General features: G+C 40.7%; 1 protein-coding gene and 1 long non-coding RNA gene across 3 annotated transcripts in view; one reads left to right on the forward strand and one right to left on the reverse strand.

Annotated features, from left to right (window-relative positions):
* LOC133664780 (uncharacterized) overlaps positions 1–21367 on the reverse strand; it is a 52567-nt gene that overhangs the window by 28535 nt on the left and 2665 nt on the right. The window lies entirely within an intron of this gene.
* LOC133664778 (ubiquitin-like-conjugating enzyme ATG10) overlaps positions 1–21367 on the forward strand; it is a 37459-nt gene that overhangs the window by 5294 nt on the left and 10798 nt on the right. Inside the window, exons 3-7 of one of the 2 annotated variants that reach the window (XM_062069680.1) lie at positions 37–132; positions 199–334; positions 493–590; positions 651–748; positions 3782–5638. In XM_062069680.1, the coding sequence (XP_061925664.1) occupies positions 37–132; positions 199–334; positions 493–590; positions 651–748; positions 3782–3896 (543 nt within the window). In that variant the 3' untranslated portion in view covers positions 3897–5638. Of the gene's footprint in view, positions 1–36; positions 133–198; positions 335–492; positions 591–650; positions 749–3781; positions 5639–21367 lie in introns of those variants that run through there. The other variant, XM_062069681.1, reaches the window with a different exon arrangement.

The raw sequence follows: 21367 nt of genomic DNA on the forward strand, positions 1-21367 counted from the left end.
CCGCGACCACTTTCACTTTCACTTTGTCTCGCTCAGGGCTCGGAGGAAGGCTACCTGAAGAAGACCGCTCTCAGATCGGTCCTCATCCAGTCGGGAGATCAGGACCTCAGAGGATCCGGTTCCGACTCTGAGGTAGAAGAAGGGAGTCGGCGGTATTATCCCAGAATGCATTGCGTCAAGTAAGCGTCTTCTCCACAGGACGTTGCGGCGGGCGATGATGCCGATACCGCCGCAGCCTCCGAAGGCAGCACTCGTGCGCTTCAGTACGAATATCACATCCTGTACTCGTGCAGCTTCATGACCCCCGTCTTGTACTTTCGAGCGTCCACTCTGGGTGAGTTTGTCCCTTCTTCGGCGATATCAGCCGCCATCGTCGGACCGTATCATCCGTCTATAAACACGCTGGCGGCTCCTGCTAGCAAACGCCGAACACTTGGGTCCAGACTACCGCCGTCATTGTTGATGCTTCCACTTCCTGTGTCTCCATGTCAGAGGGGAGGAGCCTGTCCCTGGAGGAGGTCTGGAGTTCGGTCCACCCACACTTCAGGTCCCGCCTGCGGCACAGTCCCCTAACGAGCATCACGCAGCAGGTGAAGGTGAGGTGGGGCCAGGTGCAGGACTCGGTCTGACTCCGGTGGTTTATGTGTCAGGAACATCCAGTTCTGGGCCAGCCCTTCTTCATGCTGCACCCGTGTAAGACGGACCACCTGATGTCAGCACTCATGCACTCGGCACAGCAGCAACACAGGTACGATGTCAGCACTCATGCACGCTCTCATACCAAGCATGCGTCTACGTTCTCAAAACCATGGTTCTAACCTCAAGTTAGGACCCTTTTGGGGTCCTAGTCATATTTTTGTCTTTTTAATGTTTAAATCTGACGTGGGTCACTGTCACCGGGGCCCCCCTCTGGAGCCAGGGCCGGAGGTGGGGCACAACTCATAGAGGCAATGTGGCTCCCCCCTCCAATGGGCTCACCATTCATGGTAGGGCCATAGAGGTCGGGTGCAGTGTGAGCTGGGCGGCAGCCGAAGGCAGGGCACTTGGCGGTCCGATCCTCGGCTACATAAGTTAGCTCTTGGGACGTGGTACGTCACCTCGCTGGGGGGAAGGAGCCTGAGCTAGTGCGCGAGGTGGGGAAGTTCCGGCTAGATATAGTCGGACTCACTTCGATGCACAGCGATGGCTCTGGAACCAGTTCATTGGAGAGGGGTTGGACTCTCTTCCACTCTGGTGTTGCACGCAGTGATAGGCGACGGGCTGGGGTGGCAATTCTTGTTGTCCCCCGGCTCAAAGCCTGCACGTTGGAGTTCAACCCAGTGGACCACAGGGTAGCTTCCCTCCGCCTTCGGGTAGGGGGACGTCCTGACCATTGTTAGTGCTTACGCACCAAACAGCAGCTCAGGGTACCCACCCTTTTTGGATCCACTCAAGGGAGTACTGGAGAGTGCTCCCCCGGGTAATTCCCTTGTTTTGCTGGTCGACTTCAACGCTCATGTTGGCAACGACAGTGAAACCTGGAGAGGCGTGATTGGGAAGAATGGCCGCCCGGATCGGAACCCGAGTGGTGTTTTGTTATTGGACTTTTGTGCTCGTCACAGATTGTCCATAACAAACACCATGTTCAAACATAAGGGTGTCCATATGTGCACTTGGCACCAGGACACCCTAGGCCGCAGTTCCATGATCGACTTTGTGGTTGTGTCATCGGATTTGCGGTCTCGTGTTTTGGACACGCGGGTGAAGAGAGGGGCGGAGCCTTCTACCGATCACCACCTGGTGGTGAGTTGGCTGCGATGGTGGGGGAGGATGCCGGACAGACCTGGCAGGCCCAAACGCATTGTGAGGGTCTGCTGGGAACGTCTGTCAGAGTCTCCTGTCAGAGAGAGTTTCAATTCCCACCTCCGGAAGAACTTTGAACATGTCACGAGGGAGGCGCTGAACATTGAGTCCGAGTGGACCATGTTCCGTACCTCTATTGTCGAGGCGGCCGATTGGAGCTGTAGCCGCAAGGTGTTTGGTGCCTGTCGTGGCGGTAATCCTAGAACTCGCTGGTGGACACAAGCGGCGAGGGATGCTGTCAAGCTGAAGAAAGAGTCCTATCGGACATGGGAGGAGTTCGGGGAAGCCATGGAAAACAACTTCCGCACGGCTTCGAAGTGATTCTGGACCGCCGTCCGCCGCCTCAGGAAGGGGAAGCAGTGAACTGTCAACACCGGGTATGGTGGGGATGGTGTTCTGCTGACCTCGACTGCGGATGTTGTGGATCGGTGAAGGTAATACTTCGAAGACCTCCTCAATCCCACTAACACGTCTTCCTATGAGGAAGCAGTGCCTGGGGAATCTGTGGTGGGCTCTCCTATTTCTGGGGCTGAGGTTGCCGAGGTAGTAAAAATGCTCCTCGGTGGCACATGGAGGATATCCGCCCAGAGTTCCTTAAGGCTGTGGAAGCTGTGGGACTGTCTTGGTTGCCTAGACTCTGCAACATCGCGTGGACATCGGGTGCGGTACCTCTGGATTGGCAGACCGAGGTGGTGGTTCCTCTCTTTAAGAAGGAGAACCGGAGGGTGTGTTCTAACTATGGTGGGATCACACTCCTCAGCCTTCCCGGTAAGGTCTATTCAGGTGTGCTGGAGAGGAGACTACGCTGGATAGTCGAACCTCGGATTCAGGAGGAACAGTGTGGTTTTGGTCCTGGTCGTGGAACTGTGGACCAGCTCTATACTCTCGGCAGGGTCCTTGAGGGTGCATGGGAGTTTGCCCAACCAGTCTACATGTGTTTTGTGGACTTGGAGAAGGCCTTCGACCGTGTCCTCGGGAAGTCCTGTGGGGAGTGCTCAAAGAGTATGGGGTATCGGACCGTCTGTGGCGGTCCGCTCCCTGTATGATCAGTGTCAGAGCTTGGTCCGCATTGCCGGCAGTAAGTCGGACCAGTTTCCAGTGAGGGTTGGACTCCGCCAAGGCTGCCCTTTGTCACCAATCCTGTTCATAACTTTTATGGACAGAATTTCTAGGCGCAGTCAGGGCGTTGAGGGGATCTGGTTTGGTGGCTGCAGGATTAGGTCTCTTCTTTTTGCAGATGATGTGGTCCTGATGGCTTCATCTGGCCAGGATTTCAACTCTCACTGGATCAGTTCACAGCCGAATGTGAAGCGACAGGGTTGAGAATCAGCACCTCCAAGTCCGAGTCCATGGTTCTCGCCCCGGAAAAGGGTGGAGTGCCATCTCCGGGTTGGGTAGGAGACGCTGCCCCAAGTGGAGGAGTTCAAGTACCTCGGAGTCTTGTTCACGAGTAAGGGAAGAGTAGATGGTGACGTCGACAGGCGGATCGGTGCGGCGTCTTCAGTAATGCGGACGCTGTATCGATCCGTTGTGGTGAAGAAGGAGCTGAGCTGGAAGGCAAAGCTCTCAATTTAGCGGTCGATCTACGTTCCCATCCTCACCTATGGTCATGAGCTTTGGGTTATGACCGAAAGGACAAGATCACGGGTACAAGCGGCCCAAATGAGTTTCCTCCGCCGGGTGGTGGGTCTCTCCCTTAGAGATAGGGTGAGAAGATCTGTCATCCGGGAGGAGCTCAAAGTAAAGCCGCTGCTCCTCCACATGGAGAGGAGCCAGATGAGGTGGTTCGGGCATCTGGTCAGGATGCCACCCGAACGCCTCCCTAGGGACATCTCCAGACCAACCTCAGATCTATCCATGGGTTCTAAGTTTTGATGACTTTAGCAAATGGCCCCCGGGGGCCACCTTGGACTCTGACATGTGGATGACTTGTGTGCAGGCCAGTCAACTACATGGTAACCTGGCTCAGCACGGTGGGACCCCTGCTGGGCTTGGAAGTTCCCCTGGAGTATTTGACCCTGCAGCATCCTTCGACACCACGGCAACGCCCCTAAGACTTGTTGACCTTTGTGTTTTTCAACAGCTTAGTTAGCATGCTAATGTCAACATGCTAACATTTTTACTCATTTTTGTATTTTTTAACCCAATAATCATGGTTTCTGTTACTTGGCGCCTTCTTAGAAGTATGCTAGCTCTTCACCGGTTAGCATGCTAATGTCAACATGCTAAAATTTTTCCTCATTTTTGTATTTTTTAACCCAATAATCATGGTTTCTGTTACTTGGCGCCTTCTTAGAAGTATGCTAGCTCTTCACCAGTTAGCATGCTAATGTCAACATGCTAACATTTTTCCTCATTTTTGTATTTTTTAACCCAATAATCATGGTTTCTGTTAATTGGCACCTGTAAGAAGTATGCTAGCTCTTCACCGGTTAGCATGCTAATGTCAACATGCTAACATTTTTCCTAATTTTGTATTTTTTAACCCAATAATCCTGGTTTCTGATAATTAGCGCCTCCTTAGAAGTATGCTAGCTCTTCACCAGTTAGCATGCTAATGTCAACATGCTAACATTTTTCCTCATTTTTGTATTTTTAACCCAATAATCATTGTTTCTGTTAATAAGCACCCTCTTAGAAGTATGCTAGCTCTTCATCAGTTAGCATGCTAATGTCAACATGCTAACATTTTTCGTAATTTTTATATTTTTTAAGCCAATAATCATGGTTTCTGTAAATTGTCACCTTCTTAGGAGTATGCTCAATCTTCACCAGTTAGCATGCTAAAATGTTTCCTAATTTTGTAATTTTTAACCCAATAAAAATGGTTTCCGTTACTTGGCGCCTTCTTAGAAATATGCTAGCTTTTCACCGGTTAGCATGCTAATGTCAACATGCTAACATTTTTCCTAATTTTGTATTTTTTAACCCAATAATCATGGTTTCTGTTAATTGGCGCCTTCTTAGAAGTATGCTAGCTCTTCACCAGTTAGCATGCTAATGTAAACATGCTAACATTTTTCCTCATTTAATATTTTTTAACCCAATAATCATTGTGTCCGTTACTTGGCACCTTTAAGAAGTATGCTAGCTTTTCACCGGTTAGCATGCTAATGTCAACATGCTAACATTTTTCCTCATTTAATATTTTTTAACCCAATAATCATGGTTTCTGTTAATTGGCGCCTTCTCAGAAGTATGCTAGCTCTTCACCGGTTAGCGTGCTAATGTCAACATGCTAACATTTTTCCTAATTTTGTATTTTTTAACCCAATAATCATGGTTTCTGTTAATTGGCGCCTTCTCAGAAGTATGCTAGCTCTTCACCAGTTAGCATGCTAATGTCAACATGCCAACATTTTCCCTCATTTTTGTATTTTTTTAACCCAATAATCATTGTGTCCGTTACTTGGCACCTTCAAGAAGTATGCTAGCTTTTCACCGGTTAGCGTGCTAATGTCAACATGCTAACATTTTTCCTAATTCTGTATTTTTTAACCCAATAATTATGGTTTCTGTTAATTGGTGCCTTCTCAGAAGTATGCTAGCTCTTCACCAGTTAGCATGCTAATGTCAACATGCTAAAAATGTTATATTTTATTTTATTATAACAAACTGTGAGTATAATAACATTATATTATATTTTATACATTGTAATTTAACATTTCAAAAGGAACACTTTTGTTTAAAAAATAATAATTTTACATTTTATGTATGTTACTTACTTTAAATATCTGCTCCAATTGTTCGCGTTTTGATTATTAAAAACGTCATTTTTAAATAAAATCATAACAAATACTGAATGACTATTTTTTAATGCATTTTGCTGTCTATTAAATGTAATGTGTTGCTGCAACCACCAGAGGGAGCTGTTCTCCAGAGAAATGCACTATTTTGTTTGCCGTTAAAGTTCATTTTATATCCTCATAACTTTAATAGTTTGTCAAATATTACAAATCAAATGTTATGACAAAATGTATTCAATCGTTTCAAAGAAAATATTGGACATATTCTCAATCGTGTTACTTTTTTAAATTTAAAAGTGTTAAATTAGCTCAGAAAAATAGTGACTATGCTAATGTTAGCATGTTAAAATTAGCTAAAAAAAAAAAATAAAGCTAGCAGGCTAACAGTACCTTGTTAACTCGCTAACATTAGCATGCTTACAGTTAGCATTAGTGAAATACCTAAAAAAAAAACGTTACTATGCTAATGTTAGCATGGTAAAATGCTAACTATATCGATGTATTACTCTGAGGTGTGTACCTGAACATGTTGTTAAAAATGCTACCATGCTAACATTAGCATGTATCAAGTACCAAAATATGACTGAGGTGAGTTAGCACACTGGCCATGTAGCGTCAAATAATATAAGTAGAACAACCAGCAAAATTAGCTAAAAAAATAAAAATAAAGCTAGCAGGCTAACAGTACCTTGTTAACTCACTAACATTAGCATGCTTACAATTAGCATTAGTGAAATACCTAAAAAAAAAAGTTACTATGCTAATGTTAGCATGGTAAAATGCTAACTATATTGATATATTACTCTGAGGTGTGTACCTGAACATGTTGTTAAAAATGCTACCATGCTAACATTAGCATGTATCAAGTACCAAAATATGACTGAGGTGTATACCTAAAAAACAGTTAGCACACTGGCCATGTAGCGTCAAATAATATAAGTAAAACAACCAGCAAAATTAGCTAAAAAAAATAAAAACAAAGCTAGCAGGCTAACAGTACCTTGTTAACTCACTAACATTAGCATGCTTACAATTAGCATTAGTGAAATACCTAATAAAAAAAGTTACTATGCTAATGTTAGCATGGTAATTGTGGCTTGTACAGCCCTTTGAGACACTTGTGATTTAGGGCTATATAAATAAACATTGATTGATTGATTGATTGATATATTACTCTGAGGTGTGTACCTGGACATGTTGTTAAAAATGCTACCATGCTAACATTAGCATGTATCAAGTACCAAAATATGACTGAGGTGTATACCTAAAAAACAGTTAGCACACTGGCCATGTAGCGTCAAATAATATAAGTAGAACAACCAGCAAAATTAGCTAAAAAAAATAAAAATAAAGCTAGCAAGCTAACAGTACCTTGTTAACTCACTAACATTAGCATGCTTACAGTTAGCATTAGTGAAATACCTAAAAAAAAACGTTACTATGCTAATGTTAGCATGGTAAAATGCTAACTATATCGATGTATTACTCTGAGGTGTGTACCTGAACATGTTGTTAAAAATGCTACCATGCTAACATTAGCATGTATCAAGTACCAAAATATGACTGAGGTGTATACCTAAAAAACAGTTAGCACACTGGCCATGTAGCGTCAAATAATATAAGTAGAACAACCAGCAAAATTAGCTAAAAAAAATAAAAATAAAGCTAGCAGGCTAACAGTACCTTGTTAACTCACTAACATTAGCATGCTTACAGTTAGCATTAGTGAAATACCTAAAAAAAAAACTTTACTATGCTAATGTTAGCATGGTAAAATGCTAACTATATCGATGTATTACTCTGAGGTGTGTACCTGAACATGTTGTTAAAAATGCTACCATGCTAACATTAGCATGTATCAAGTACCAAAATATGACTGAGGTGTATACCTAAAAAACAGTTAGCACACTGGCCATGTAGCGTCAAATAATATAAGTAGAACAACCAGCAAAATTAGCTAAAAAAAATAAAAATAAAGCTAGCAGGCTAACAGTACCTTGTTAACTCACTAACATTAGCATGCTTACAGTTAGCATTAGTGAAATACCTAAAAAAAAACGTTACCATGCTAATGTTAGCATGGTAAAATGCTAACTATATCGATGTATTACTCTGAGGTGTGTACCTGAACATGTTGTTAAAAATGCTACCATGCTAACATTAGCATGTATCAAGTACCAAAATATGACTGAGGTGTATACCTAAAAAACAGTTAGCACAGTGGCCATGTAGCGTCAAATAATATAAGTAGAACAACCAGCAAAATTAGCTAAAAAAAATAAAAATAAAGCTAGCAGGCTAACAGTACCTTGTTAACTCACTAACATTAGCATGCTTACAGTTAGCATTAGTGAAATACCTAAAAAAAAAACGTTACTATGCTAATGTTAGCATGGTAAAATGCTAACTATATCGATGTATTACTCTGAGGTGTGTACCTGAACATGTTGTTAAAAATGCTACCATGCTAACATTAGCATGTTTTAAGTACCAAAATATGACTGAGGTGTATACCTAAAAAACAGTTAGCACACTGGCCATGTAGCGTCTTAGACTTAGACTGGTCACATCTAGTCTTAGACTTAGATTGGTCACATCTAGTCTTAGACTTAGATTGGTCACATCTAGTCTTGGACTTAGACTGGTCACATCTAGTCTTGGACTTAGATTGGTCACATCTAGTCTTAGACTTAGATTGGTCACATCTAGTCTTAGACTTAGATTGGTCACATCTAGTCTTGGACTTAGATTGGTCACATCTAGTCTTAGACTTAGATTGGTCACATCTAGTCTTAGACTTAGATTGGTCACATCTAGTCTTAGACTTAGATTGGTCACATCTAGTCTTAGACTTAGATTGGTCACATCTAGTCTTGGACTTAGATTGGTCACATCTAGTCTTGGACTTAGATTGGTCACATCTAGTCTTAGACTTAGATTGGTCACATCTAGTCTTAGACTTAGACTGGTCACATCTAGTCTTGGACTTAGGTCTCAGTGCCCTCCTGGTGTGCAGCATTAGTACTATCTAAGTTATTTATTAGTATTAAAACAAAGTATTTATCTGTCGTGTGCTTTGTCTGCCGGCTCTCATTCAACTGCCCTTCATGTACCCTCCTAAGCACACACACACACACACACACACACACACACACACACACACACACACACACACACACACACACACACACTCACCAAATAGATGCCTGCTGTGGTCCTCAGAGACATGCAGAGAGTAGCAGCTGCTGTCCACACACACACACACACACACACACATTTACACACACACACACACACTCATTAAAACACACACACACACACTCATTAATACACACACACAAACACTCATTAACACACACACACACACACCAAGTGTAACGCCGACATGCTTGTTTGCCATTTGTAAGGGCTGGTAAACATCGATACGGCTCCCTTCACACGACCGCTCTCCTGTGATATCAGCCTCAAGGACTTCTTGGTTGACTTTTATTGGGGGCGGGGCTTCAACCTCTAAATGTTGGCGGTTTGCGAGGCAAATAATACTTCATCAAACCTTGTCGGGGCAAAAACTAACAACCATCAAGTTCTTGACCATGTTGTTGTTTACTGTATCACACCTACAGATGATACATGAGGATTCCTGCTGATATCACATCGCCATCGCGGGCCACATTGCAATAACAGTTGCTTGTAAGAGTGAACGTATATGAATAATAACTTTAGCATTTTTGACTGACAGGTGAAGAAATACGTTGATTTGAAATCCTGATTCAAGTTGACAAGCCGATATTTAAGTCTTCATTTAAAAAAAATTATACCAGTTAGCATGCTAACGTTTGTATGCTAGTTTTTTTGTTTTTGTTTTAGCTGATTTCGTACCTCATTCCTATTTTGATACTTGCTAGCATTTTGCATGTTTTGGAGAGGCAACCTTTGTATTTTGCATTTTTTAGAGAGGCAACCTTAGCATTTTGCATTTTTTGGAGAGGCAACCTTAGCATTTTGCATTTTTTGGAGAGGCAACCTTAGCATTTTGCATTTTTTGGAGAGGCAACCTTTGCATTTTGCATTTTTTGGAGAGCCAACCTTAGCATTTTGCATTTTTTGGAGAGGCAACCTTTGCATTTTGTATTTTTTGGAGAGCCAACCTTAGCATTTTGCATTTTTTGGAGAGGCAACCTTAGCATTTTGCATTTTTTGGAGAGGCAACCTTTGCATTTTGCATTTTTTGGAGAGGCAACCTTTGCATTTTGCATTTTTTGGAGAGGCAACCCTTGCATTTTGCATTTTTTGGAGAGCCAACCTTAGCATTTTGCTTTTTTTGGAGAGGCAACCTTAGCATTTTGCATTTTTTTGAGAGCCAACCTTAACATTTTGCATGTTTTGGAGAGGCAACCTTAGCATTTTGCATTTTTTGGAGAGGCAACCTTAGCATTTTGCATTTTTTGGAGAGGCAACCTTTGCATTTTGTATTTTTTGGAGAGGCAACCTTTGCATTTTGCATTTTTTTGGAGAGCCAACCTTAGCATTTTGCATTTTTTGGAGAGGTAATCTTAGCATTTTGCATTTTTTGGAGCGACAACCTTTGCATTTTGCATTTTTTGGAGAACCAACCTTAGCATTTGCCTTTTTTGGAGAGGCAACCTTAGCATTTGCATTTTTTGGAGAGGCAACCTTAGCATTTTGCATTTTTTGGAGAGGCAACCTTAGCATTTTGCATTTTTTGGAGAGGCAACCTTTGCATTTTGCATTTTTTGGAGAACCAACCTTAGCATTTGCATTTTTTGGAGAGGCAACCTTAGCATTTTCCATTTTTTGGAGAGGCAACCTTAGCATTTTCCATTTTTTGGAGAGGCAACCTTAGCATTTTGCATTTTTTGGATAGCCAACCTTAGCATTTTGCATTTTTTGGAGAGGCGACCTTAGCATTTAGCATTTTTTGGAGAGGTAATCTTAGCATTTTGCATTTTTTGGAGAGCCAACCTTAGCATTTTGCATTTTTTGGAGAGCCAACCTTAGCATTTTGCATTTTTTGGAGAGGCAACCTTAGCATTTTGCATTTTTTGGAGAGGCAACCTTTGCATTTTGTATTTTTTGGAGAGGCAACCTTTGCATTTTGCATTTTTTTGGAGAGCCAACCTTAGCATTTTGCATTTTTTGGAGAGGTAATCTTAGCATTTTGCATTTTTTGGAGAGGCAACCTTAGCATTTTGCATTTTTTGGAGAGGTAATCTTAGCATTTTGCATTTTTTGGAGAGCCAACCTTAGCATTTTGCATTTTTTGAAGAGGCATCCTTTCACAACATATCTTAAATAATATACTGTTCATTATTCGTGCACCATGACTAGGGATGGCTACCAAATCCGGTACTTTTTTATGAATAAATAACGTACCTTTAAATACCTAAATTAATCATTCGGATTTGTCGCTCACTTTGAGCATTTTTTAGGTACGCAAGTCAGAGTAATCTGTTTTGGTACTTGACGCACGTTAAGGTTAGCATTTTAGTATGCTAATGTCACCGACTTAGCCTTTTTTTTTTTTAGATAATTGAACAGGTACACACCTGAGAGTGCAACACTTTGGTACATTGGACATGTTACAGTTAGCATTTTAATATGCTAACATTAACATACTAGCCTTTTTTTTTAGCTAACGTAGCAGGTACACACTTCAGAGTAATATATTTTGGTACTTGACACATGTTACATTTAGCATTTTAGTAGGCTAACATTAGCATCCCAGCATTTTTTAAGCTAATTTAGCAGGTACACACCTCAGAGTAATATATTTTAGTACGTGACGCATGTTACAGTTAGCATTTTAGTAGGCTAACATTAGCATCCTAGCATTTTCTAAGCTAATTTAACAAGTACACACCTCAGAGTGCAAAATTTTGGTGCATTGCGCATATTAGTTAGCATTTTAGTATGATAACATTAGCATTTTAGCCTTTTTTTTAGCTAATGTAGCAGGTACACACTTCAGAGTATTATATTTTAGTACCTGACGCATGTTACAGTTAGCATTTTAGAAGGCTAACATTAGCATCCTAACATTTTTTTAAGCTAATTTAACAGGTGCACATCTCAGAGTGCTATATTTTGTTTGGTACATTGGACATATTAGTTAGCATTTTAGTATGCTAACATTAGTATGCTAGCCTTTTTTAAGCTAATGTAGCAGGTAAAAACCTCAGAGTAATATATTTTATTATGTGACGCATGTTACAGTTAGTATTTTAGTATGCTAACATTAGTATGCTAGCATTTTTTAAGCTAATTTAAACAGGTAAACACCTCAGAGTGAAATATTTTGGTGCATTGCGCATGTTAGTTAGCATTTTAGTATGCTAACATTAGCATGCTAGCCTTTTTTTTAGCTAATGTAGCAGGTAAATAATCAGAGTAATATATTTTGGTACTTGACACATGTCACATGCCCCCTAGTGTCCGCCAGCTGTTTGACATTCAAGAGCGCTAGCTTAGCGGTTAGCATGGCTTCTTGTATGCTCCGACAATGTGTAGTGTAGCATGTTTAGCTTGTCCTCGTTCTCCAGTGATAATGTAACTTGGAAGAAACAAAAAAATACCAGATTCGGTATGTTGAAGAAATTAAAATGCTCAAAGTGAGCGACAAATCCGAATGATTAATTTAGGAATTTAAAGGTACGTTATTTATTCACAAATAAGTACCGGATTTGGTACCAATCCCTAGTCATGGTGCACGAATAATGCAAAATGCTAAGGTTGCCTCTCCAAAAAAATGCAAAGGTTGCCTTTCCAAAAAATACAAAATGCTAAGGTTGCCTCTCCAAAAAAATGCAAAGTGCACAGGTTGCCTCTCCAAAAAAATGCAAAGTGCAAAGGTTGCCTCTCCAAAAAATGCAAAATGCAAAGGTTGCCTCTCCAAAAAATGCAAAATGCAAAGGTTGCCTCTCCAAAAAATGCAAAATGCAAAGGTTGCCTCTCCAAAAAATACAAAATGCTAAGGTTGCCTCTCCAAAAAATGCAAAATGCAAAAGTTGCCTCTCCAAAAAAATGCAAAGTGCAAAGGTTGCCTCTCCAAAAAATGCAAAGGTTGCCTCTCCAAAAAATACAAAATGCTAAGGTTGCCTCTCCAAAAAATGCAAAATGCTAAGTTTGCCTCTCCAAAAAATGCAAAATGCAAAAGTTGCCTCTCCAAAAATATGCAAAGTGCAAAGGTTGCCTCTCCAAAAAATGCAAAATGCAAAGGTTGCCTCTCCAAAAAATGCAAAATGCTAAGGTTGCCTCTCCAAAAAATGCAAAATGCAAAGGTTGCCTCTCCAAAAAATGCAAAATGCAAAGGTTGCCTCTCCAAAAAATGCAAAATGCAAAGGTTGCCTCTCCAAAAAATGCAAAATGCAAAGGTTGCCTCTCCAAAAAATACAAAATGCTAAGGTTGCCTCTCCAAAAAATGCAAAATGCAAAAGTTGCCTCTCCAAAAAAATGCAAAGTGCAAAGGTTGCCTCTCCAAAAAAAGCAAAGGTTGCCTCTCCAAAAAATACAAAATGCTAAGGTTGCCTCTCCAAAAAATGCAAAATGCTAAGGTTGCCTCTCCAAAAAATGCAAAATGCAAAAGTTGCCTCTCTAAAAAAATGCAAAGTGCAAAGGTTGCCTCTCCAAAAAATGCAAAATGCAAAGGTTGCCTCTCCAAAAAATGCAAAATGCTAAGGTTGCCTCTCCAAAAAATGCAAAATGCAAAGGTTGCCTCTCCAAAAAATGCAAAATGCAAACGTTGCCTCTCCAAAAAATGTAAAATGCAAAGGTTGCCTCTCCAAAAAATGCAAAATGCAAAGGATGCCTCTCCAAAAAATGCAAAATGCTAAGGCTGCCTCTCCAAAAATGCAAAATGCAAAGGTTGCCTCTCCAAAAAATGCTGTTTGTGGCACCAAAACATTTGTGCGCCAAAACCCATCACAAACCCTGCCCCTGAACAGACCAACTGGGTGGGAGACATGCCCCCTAGTGTCCGCCAGCTGTTTGACACTCAAGAGCGCTAGCTTAGCGGTTACCATGGCTTCTTGTACAATGTGTAGTGTAGCGTGTTTAGCTTGTCCTTGTTCTCCAGTGATAATGTAACTTGGAAGAAACAAAAAAGTACTGGATTCGGTACCCAAACCTAGTCATGGTGCATGTATAATGAACAGTATATTATGTAAGATATCTTGTGGCAGGTTGCCTCTCCAAAAAAGGTCAAATGCAAAGGTTGTCTCTCCAAAAAATACAAAATGCAAAGGTAAATGCAAAGGTTGCCTCTCCAAAAAATACAAAATGCAAAGGTTGCCTCTCCAAAAAATGCAAAATGCAAAGGTTGCCTCTCCAAAAAATGCAAAATGCTAAGGTTGCCTCTCCAAAAAATACAAAATGCAAAGGTTGCCTCTCCAAAAAATGCAAAATGCAAAGGTTGCCTCTCCAAAAAATGCAAAATGCAAAGGTTGCCTCTCCAAAAAATGTTGTTTGTGGTACCAAAACATTTGTGCGCCAAAACCCATCACAAACCCCGCCCCTGAACAGACCAACTGGGTGAGAGACATGCCCCCTAGTGTCCGCCAGCTGTTTGACACTCAAGAGCGCTAGCTTAGCGGTTACCATGGCTTCTTGTACAATCTGTAGTGTAGCATGTTTAGCTTGTCCTTGTTCTCCAGTGATAATGTAACTTGGAAGAAACAAAAAAGTACTGGATTCGGTACCCAAACCTAGTCATGGTGCATGTATAATGAACAGTATATTATGTAAGATATCTTGTGCCAGGTTGCCTCTCCAAAAAAGGCAAAATGCTAGCGTTGCCTCTCCAAAAAATGCCAAAAGCTTGCGTTGCCTCTCCAAAAAAGGCAAAATGCAAAGGTTGCCTCTCCAAAAAAGGCAAAATACAAAGGTTGCCTCTCCAAAAAAGGCAAAATGCAAAGGTTGCCTCTCCAAAAAAGGCAAAATGCAAAGGTTGCCTCTCCAAAGAATACAAAATGCAAACGTTGCCTCTCCAAAAAATACAAAATGCAAAGGTTGCCTCTCCAAAAAAGGCAAAATGCAAAGGTTGCCTCTCCAAAAAATACAAAATGCAAAGGTAAATGCAAAGGTTGCCTCTCCAAAAAAGGCAAAATGCAAAGGTTGCCTCTCCAAAATAGGCAAAATGCTAGCGTTGCCTCTCCAAAAAATGCCAAAAGCTTGCGTTGCCTCTCCAAAAAATGCAAAATGCAAAGGTTGCCTCTCCAAAAAATGCAAAATGCAAAGTTTGCCTCTCCAAAAAATGCAAAATGCAAGGGTTGCCTCTCCAAAAAATGCAAAATGCAAAGGTTGCCTCTCCAAAAAATGCAAAATGCAAAGGTTGCCTCTCCAAAAAATGCAAAATGCAAAGGTTGCCTCTCCAAAAAATGCAAAATGCAAAGGTTGCCTCTCCAAAAAATTCAAAATGCTAAGGTTGCCTCTCCAAAAAATGCAAAATGCAAAAGTTGCCTCTCCAAAAAAATGCAAAGTGCAAAGGTTGCCTCTCCAAAAAATGAAAAGGTTGCCTCTCCAAAAAATACAAAATGCTAAGGTTGCCTCTCCAAAAAATGCAAAATGCTAAGGTTGCCTCTCCAAAAAATGCAAAATGCAAAAGTTGCCTCTCCAAAAAAATGCAAAGTGCAAAGGTTGCCTCTCCAAAAAATGCAAAATGCAAAGGTTGCTTCTCCAAAAAATGCAAAATGCTAAGGTTGCCTCTCCAAAAAATGCAAAATGCAAAGGTTGCCTCTCCAAAAAATGCAAAATTTAAAGGTTGCCTCTCCAAAAAATACAAAATGCAAAGGTTGCCTCTCCAAAAAATGCAAAATGCAAAGGTTGCCTCTCCAAAAAAATACAAAATGCTAAGGTTGCCTCTCCAAAAAATGCAAAATGCAAAAGTTGCCTCTCCAAAAAAATGCAAAGTGCAAAGGTTGCCTCTCCAAAAAAAAAGCAAAGGTTGCCTCTCCAAAAAATACAAAATGCTAAGGTTGCCTCTCCAAAAAATGCAAAATGCTAAGGTTGCCTCTCCAAAAAATGCAAAATGCAAAAGTTACCTCTCCAAAAAAATGCAAAGTGCAAAGGTTGCCTCTCCAAAAAATGCAAAATGCAAAGGTTGCCTCTCCAAAAAATGCAAAATGCTAAGGTTGCCTCTCCAAAAAATGCAAAATGCAAAAGTTGCCTCTCCAAAAAAATGCAAAGTGCAAAGGTTGCCTCTCCAAAAAATGCAAAATGCAAAGGTTGCTTCTCCAAAAAATGCAAAATGCTAAGGTTGCCTCTCCAAAAAATGCAAAATGCAAAGGTTGCCTCTCCAAAAAATGCAAAATTTAAAGGTTGCCTCTCCAAAAAATACAAAATGCAAAGGTTGCCTCTCCAAAAAATGCAAAATGCAAAGGTTGCCTCTCCAAAAAAATACAAAATGCTAAGGTTGCCTCTCCAAAAAATGCAAAATGCAAAAGTTGCCTCTCCAAAAAAATGCAAAGTGCAAAGGTTGCCTCTCCAAAAAAAAAAGCAAAGGTTGCCTCTCCAAAAAATACAAAATGCTAAGGTTGCCTCTCCAAAAAATGCAAAATGCTAAGGTTGCCTCTCCAAAAAATGCAAAATGCAAAAGTTACCTCTCCAAAAAAATGCAAAGTGCAAAGGTTGCCTCTCCAAAAAATGCAAAATGCAAAGGTTGCCTCTCCAAAAAATGCAAAATGCTAAGGTTGCCTCTCCAAAAAATGCAAAATGCAAAGGTTGCCTCTCCAAAAAATGCTGTTTGTGGCACCAAAACATTTGTGCGCCAAAACCCATCACAAACCCCGCCCCTGAACAGACCAACTGGGTGGGAGACATGCCCCCTAGTGTCCGCCAGCTGTTTGACACTCAAGAGCGCTAGCTTAGCGGTTACCATGGCTTCTTGTACAATGTGTAGTGTAGCGTGTTTAGCTTGTCCTTGTTCTCCAGTGATAATGTAACTTGGAAGAAACAAAAAAGTACTGGATTCGGTACCCAAACCTAGTCATGGTGCATGTATAATGAACAGTATATTATGTAAGATATCTTGTGGCAGGTTGCCTCTCCAAAAAAGGTCAAATGCAAAGGTTGTCTCTCCAAAAAATACAAAATGCAAAGGTAAATGCAAAGGTTGCCTCTCCAAAAAATACAAAATGCAAAGGTTGCCTCTCCAAAAAATGCAAAATGCAAAGGTTGCCTCTCCAAAAAAGGCAAAATGCTAAGGTTGCCTCTCCAAAAAATGCAAAATGCAAAGGTTGCCTCTCCAAAAAATGTTGTTTGTGGTACCAAAACATTTGTGCGCCAAAACCCATCACAAACCCCGCCCCTGAACAGACCAACTGGGTGAGAGACATGCCCCCTAGTGTCCGCCAGCTGTTTGACACTCAAGAGCGCTAGCTTAGCGGTTACCATGGCTTCTTGTACAATCTGTAGTGTAGCATGTTTAGCTTGTCCTTGTTCTCCAGTGATAATGTAACTTGGAAGAAACAAAAAAGTACTGGATTTGGTACCCAAACCTAGTCATGGTGCATGTATAATGAAGAGTATATTATGTAAGATATCTTGTGCCAGGTTGCCTCTCCAAAAAAGGCAAAATGCAAAGGTTGTCTCTCCAAAAAATACAAAATGCTAGCGTTGCCTCTCCAAAAAATGCCAAAAGCTTGCGTTGCCTCTCCAAAAAAGGCAAAATGCAAAGGTTGCCTCTCCAAAAAAGGCAAAATGCAAAGGTTGCCTCTCCAAAAAAGGCAAAATGCAAAGGTTCCCTCTCCAAAAAAGGCAAAATGCAAAGGTTGCCTCTCCAAAGAATACAAAATGCAAAGGTTGCCTCTCCAAAAAATACAAAATGCAAAGGTTGCCTCTCCAAAAAAGGCAAAATGCAAAGGTTGCCTCTCCAAAAAATACAAAATGCAAAGGTAAATGCAAAGGTTGCCTCTCCAAAAAAGGCAAAATGCAAAGGTTGCCTCTCCAAAAAAGGCAAAATGCTAGCGTTGCCTCTCCAAAAAATGCCAAAAGCTTGCGTTGCCTCTCCAAAAAATGCAAAATGCAAAGGTTGCCTCTCCAAAAAATACCGGATTTGGTATGTTGAAGAATTTAAAATGTTCAAAGTGAGAAAAAACACACAGGAAGTTAAACAGTAAGGAGAGTTGTGTTTGCTGACCCTCAGGAAATCACTGCCCCCTAGCATTTTGGCCGAGAGTTACAAGTCAGCAGGTGAGAATGATTAATTTCGGTATTTAAAGGTAGCTTATTTATTCACGCTGCTTGCTGTTTAACAACATGTTCATCCCGGCCAAGTCAAACATCGTCTGATTCAATATCGTTATAGAAAATGTCTTCCACCAAACTCCTGCCATCGTTTGTTTACTTTCCTTTGTGAGCGCTAATCCTCTCTGGCACAAAGTAAACATCGGTGAAAGACGCACACGTTCGTTGTTAGCACACCGCCAACTCCTACAAACCCACCACTTAGTCCCACACCTCCAGGAAAGTTGCTTTTTACCTGGAAAACAACAAACCAATTCCTGCTACTATTAGTAAATTTTCCTTGTTTTGCTCATAAAATCTCATTTTTATTGCAACGTTTTTATGATAACTTGTTATTGTTTTGTTTTATTATCATCAGTAGTGTATCGTTAATGGTGTGTTGCTTTTTGTTGCGCCCTAAAAAGTGTTGATACTCTAGGTATTGTGCTTGTTGGTTGTAGTTTTCATTAACACATTTGGAGGTGTTGAAATGGCCATGTAAAATCGCTAATGCTAATCAGTAGCATGTCAACAGCAAAGCCAATGTGTATTAGCATCAAGCTAGTGCCTTTTTGGAAACGTGTAGCCTTACTTTAGCCTTACTCCCAAAAAAGTGCAAAATGTAAAGGTTGCCTCTCCAAAAAATGCTAAATGCAAAGGTTGCCTCTCCAAAAAATGCAAAATGCTAAAGTTGCTTCTCCAAAAAATGCAAATTGCTAAGGTTGCCTCTCCAAAAAGGCAAAATGCAAAGGTTGCCTCTCCAAGAAATGCAAAATGCAAAGGTTACCTCTCCAAAAAAATGCAAATAGCAAAGGTTGCCTCTCCAAAAAATGCAAAATGCTAAGGTTGCCTCTCCAAAAAATACAAAATGCAAAGGTTACCTCTCCAAAAAAATGCAAATAGCAAAGGTTGCCTCGCCAAAAAATGCTAAATGCCAAAGTTGCCTCTCCAAAACATGCAAAATGCTAAGGTTGCCTCTCCAAAACATTCAAAATGCTAAGGTTGCCTCTCCAAAACATGCAAAATGCTAAGGTTGCCTCTCCAAAACATGCAAAATGCAAAGGTTGCCTCTCCAAAAAATGCAAAATGCAAAGGTTGCTTCTCCAAAAAATGCAAAATGCAAAGGTTGCTTCTCCAAAAAATGCAAAATGCTAAGGTTGCCTCTCCAAAAAATACAAAATGCAAAGGTTACCTCTCCAAAAAAATGCAAATAGCAAAGGTTGCCTCTCCAAGAAATGCAAAATGCTAAAGTTGCCTCTCCAAAAATGCAAAATGCAAAGTTTGCCTCTCCAAAAAATGCAAAATGCTAAGGTTGCCTCTCCAAAAAATACAAAATGCAAAGGTTACCTCTCCAAAAAAATGAAAATAGCAAAGGTTGCCTCGCCAAAAACTGATAAATGCTAAAGTTGCCTCTCCAAAACATGCAAAATGCTACGGTTGCCTCTCCAAAACATGCAAAATGCAAAGGTTGCCTCTCCAAAAAATGCAAAATGCAAAGTTTGCTTCTCCAAAAAATGCAAAATGCAAAGGTTGCTTCTCCAAAAAATGCAAAATGCTAAGGTTGCCTCTCCAAAAAATACAAAATGCAAAGGTTACCTCTCCAAAAAAATGCAAGTAGCAAAGGTTGCCTCTCCAAGAAATGCAAAATGCTAAAGTTGCCTCTCCAAAAATGCAAAATGCAAAGTTTAACTCTCCAAAAAATGCAAAATGCTAAGGTTGCCTCTCCAAAAAATACAAAATGCAAAGGTTACCTCTCCAAAAAAATGCAAATAGCAAAGGTTGCCTCGCCAAAAACTGCTAAATGCTAAAGTTGCCTCACCAAAACATGCAAAATGCTAAGGTTGCCTCTCCAAAACATGCAAAATGCTAAGGTTGCCTCTCCAAAACATGCAACATGCAAAGGTTGCCTCTCCAAAAAATGCAAAATGCAAAGGTTGCTTCTCAAAAAAATGCAAAATGCAAAGGTTCCCTCTCCAAAAAATGCAAAATGTTAAGGTTGCCTTTCCAAAAAATGCAAAATGCAAAGGTTGCCTCTCCAAAACATGCAAAATGCTAAGGTTGCCACTCCAAAACATGCAAAATGCTAAGGTTGCCTCTCCAAAACATGCAAAATGCAAAGGTTGCCTCTCCAAAAAATGCAAAATGCAAAGGTTGCTTCTCCAAAAAATGCAAAATGCAAAGGTTGCTTCTCCAAAAAATGCAAAATGCTAAGGTTGCCTCTCCAAAAAATACAAAATGCAAAGGTTACCTCTCCAAAAAAATGCAAATAGCAAAGGTTGCCTCTCCAAGAAATGCAAAATGCTAAAGTTGCCTCTCCAAAAATGCAAAGTTTGCCTCTCCAAAAAATGCAAAATGCTAAGGTTGCCTCTCCAATAAATACAGAATGCAAAGGTTACCTCTCCAAAAAAATGCAAATAGCAAAGGTTGCCTCTCCAAGAAATGCAAAATGCTAAAGTTGCCTCTCCAAAAATGCAAAATGCAAAGTTTGCCTCTCCAAAAAATGCAAAATGCTAAGGTTGCCTCTCCAAAAAATACAAAATGCAAAGGTTACCTCTCCAAAAAAATGCAAATAGCAAAGGTTGCCTCGCCAAAAAATGCTAAACGCTAAAGTTGCCTCTCCAAAACATGCAAAATGCTAAGGTTGCCTCTCCAAAACATGCAACATGCAAAGGTTGCCTCTCCAAAACATGCAAAATGCAAAGGTTGCTTCTCAAAAAAATGCAAAATGCAAAGGTTGCTTCTCAAAAAAATGCAAAATGCTAAGGTTCCCCCTCCAAAAAATGCAAAATGTTAAGGTAGCCTTTCCAAAAAATGCAAAATGCAAAGGTTGCCTCTGCAAAACGTGCAAAATGCTAAGGTTGCCTCTCCAAAAAATGCAAAATACAAAGGTTGCTTCTCCAAAAAATAGAAAATGCTTCTTTTTGATTGATTGAAACTTGTATTAGTAGATTGCTCAGTACAGTACATATTCTGTACAATTGACCACTAAATGGTAACACCCCAATAAGTTTTTCAACTTGTTTAAGTCGGGGTCCACGTTAATCAATTCATGGTCAGGTTGCCTCTCCAAAAAATGCAAAGATTGCCCATCCAAAAATGTTTTGCCACCAAAACATATGTTCCCCAAAACGCATCACAAGCCCCTGAACAGAACAACTGGGTGGGAGACATTCCCGCTAGTGCCCATCAGCTGTTTGACATTCAAGAGCGCTAGCTTAACGGTTAGCATGGCTTCTTGTAGCCTCCTAAGATGTGTAGTGCTGACTCAGCTAGGATTTGTCATCAACATGCATTATCATGACATGACGATAGTATTAAAATTAATATGGTATATCGTCGATACGGCACAACCTTCGTGACAACCCGAGTCTTAAATGGTTCCGATTGTTCTGGCAGAATTAAAGAAAGAATATCCTGCAAGCACATTTGGGTGTTGCTGGTGTTGCTAATAAAACAATGAAAGGTTTGCCGAATAAGATGATCCAAGCTGACATGCAATCAGTGAATTACAAGCCTGCTCCTGAACGTCAGGCTTTATTCCC

The sequence above is a fragment of the Entelurus aequoreus genome, linkage group LG14 (genome assembly GCF_033978785.1).
Source record: "Entelurus aequoreus isolate RoL-2023_Sb linkage group LG14, RoL_Eaeq_v1.1, whole genome shotgun sequence".
Classification (NCBI taxonomy): domain Eukaryota; kingdom Metazoa; phylum Chordata; class Actinopteri; order Syngnathiformes; family Syngnathidae; genus Entelurus; species Entelurus aequoreus.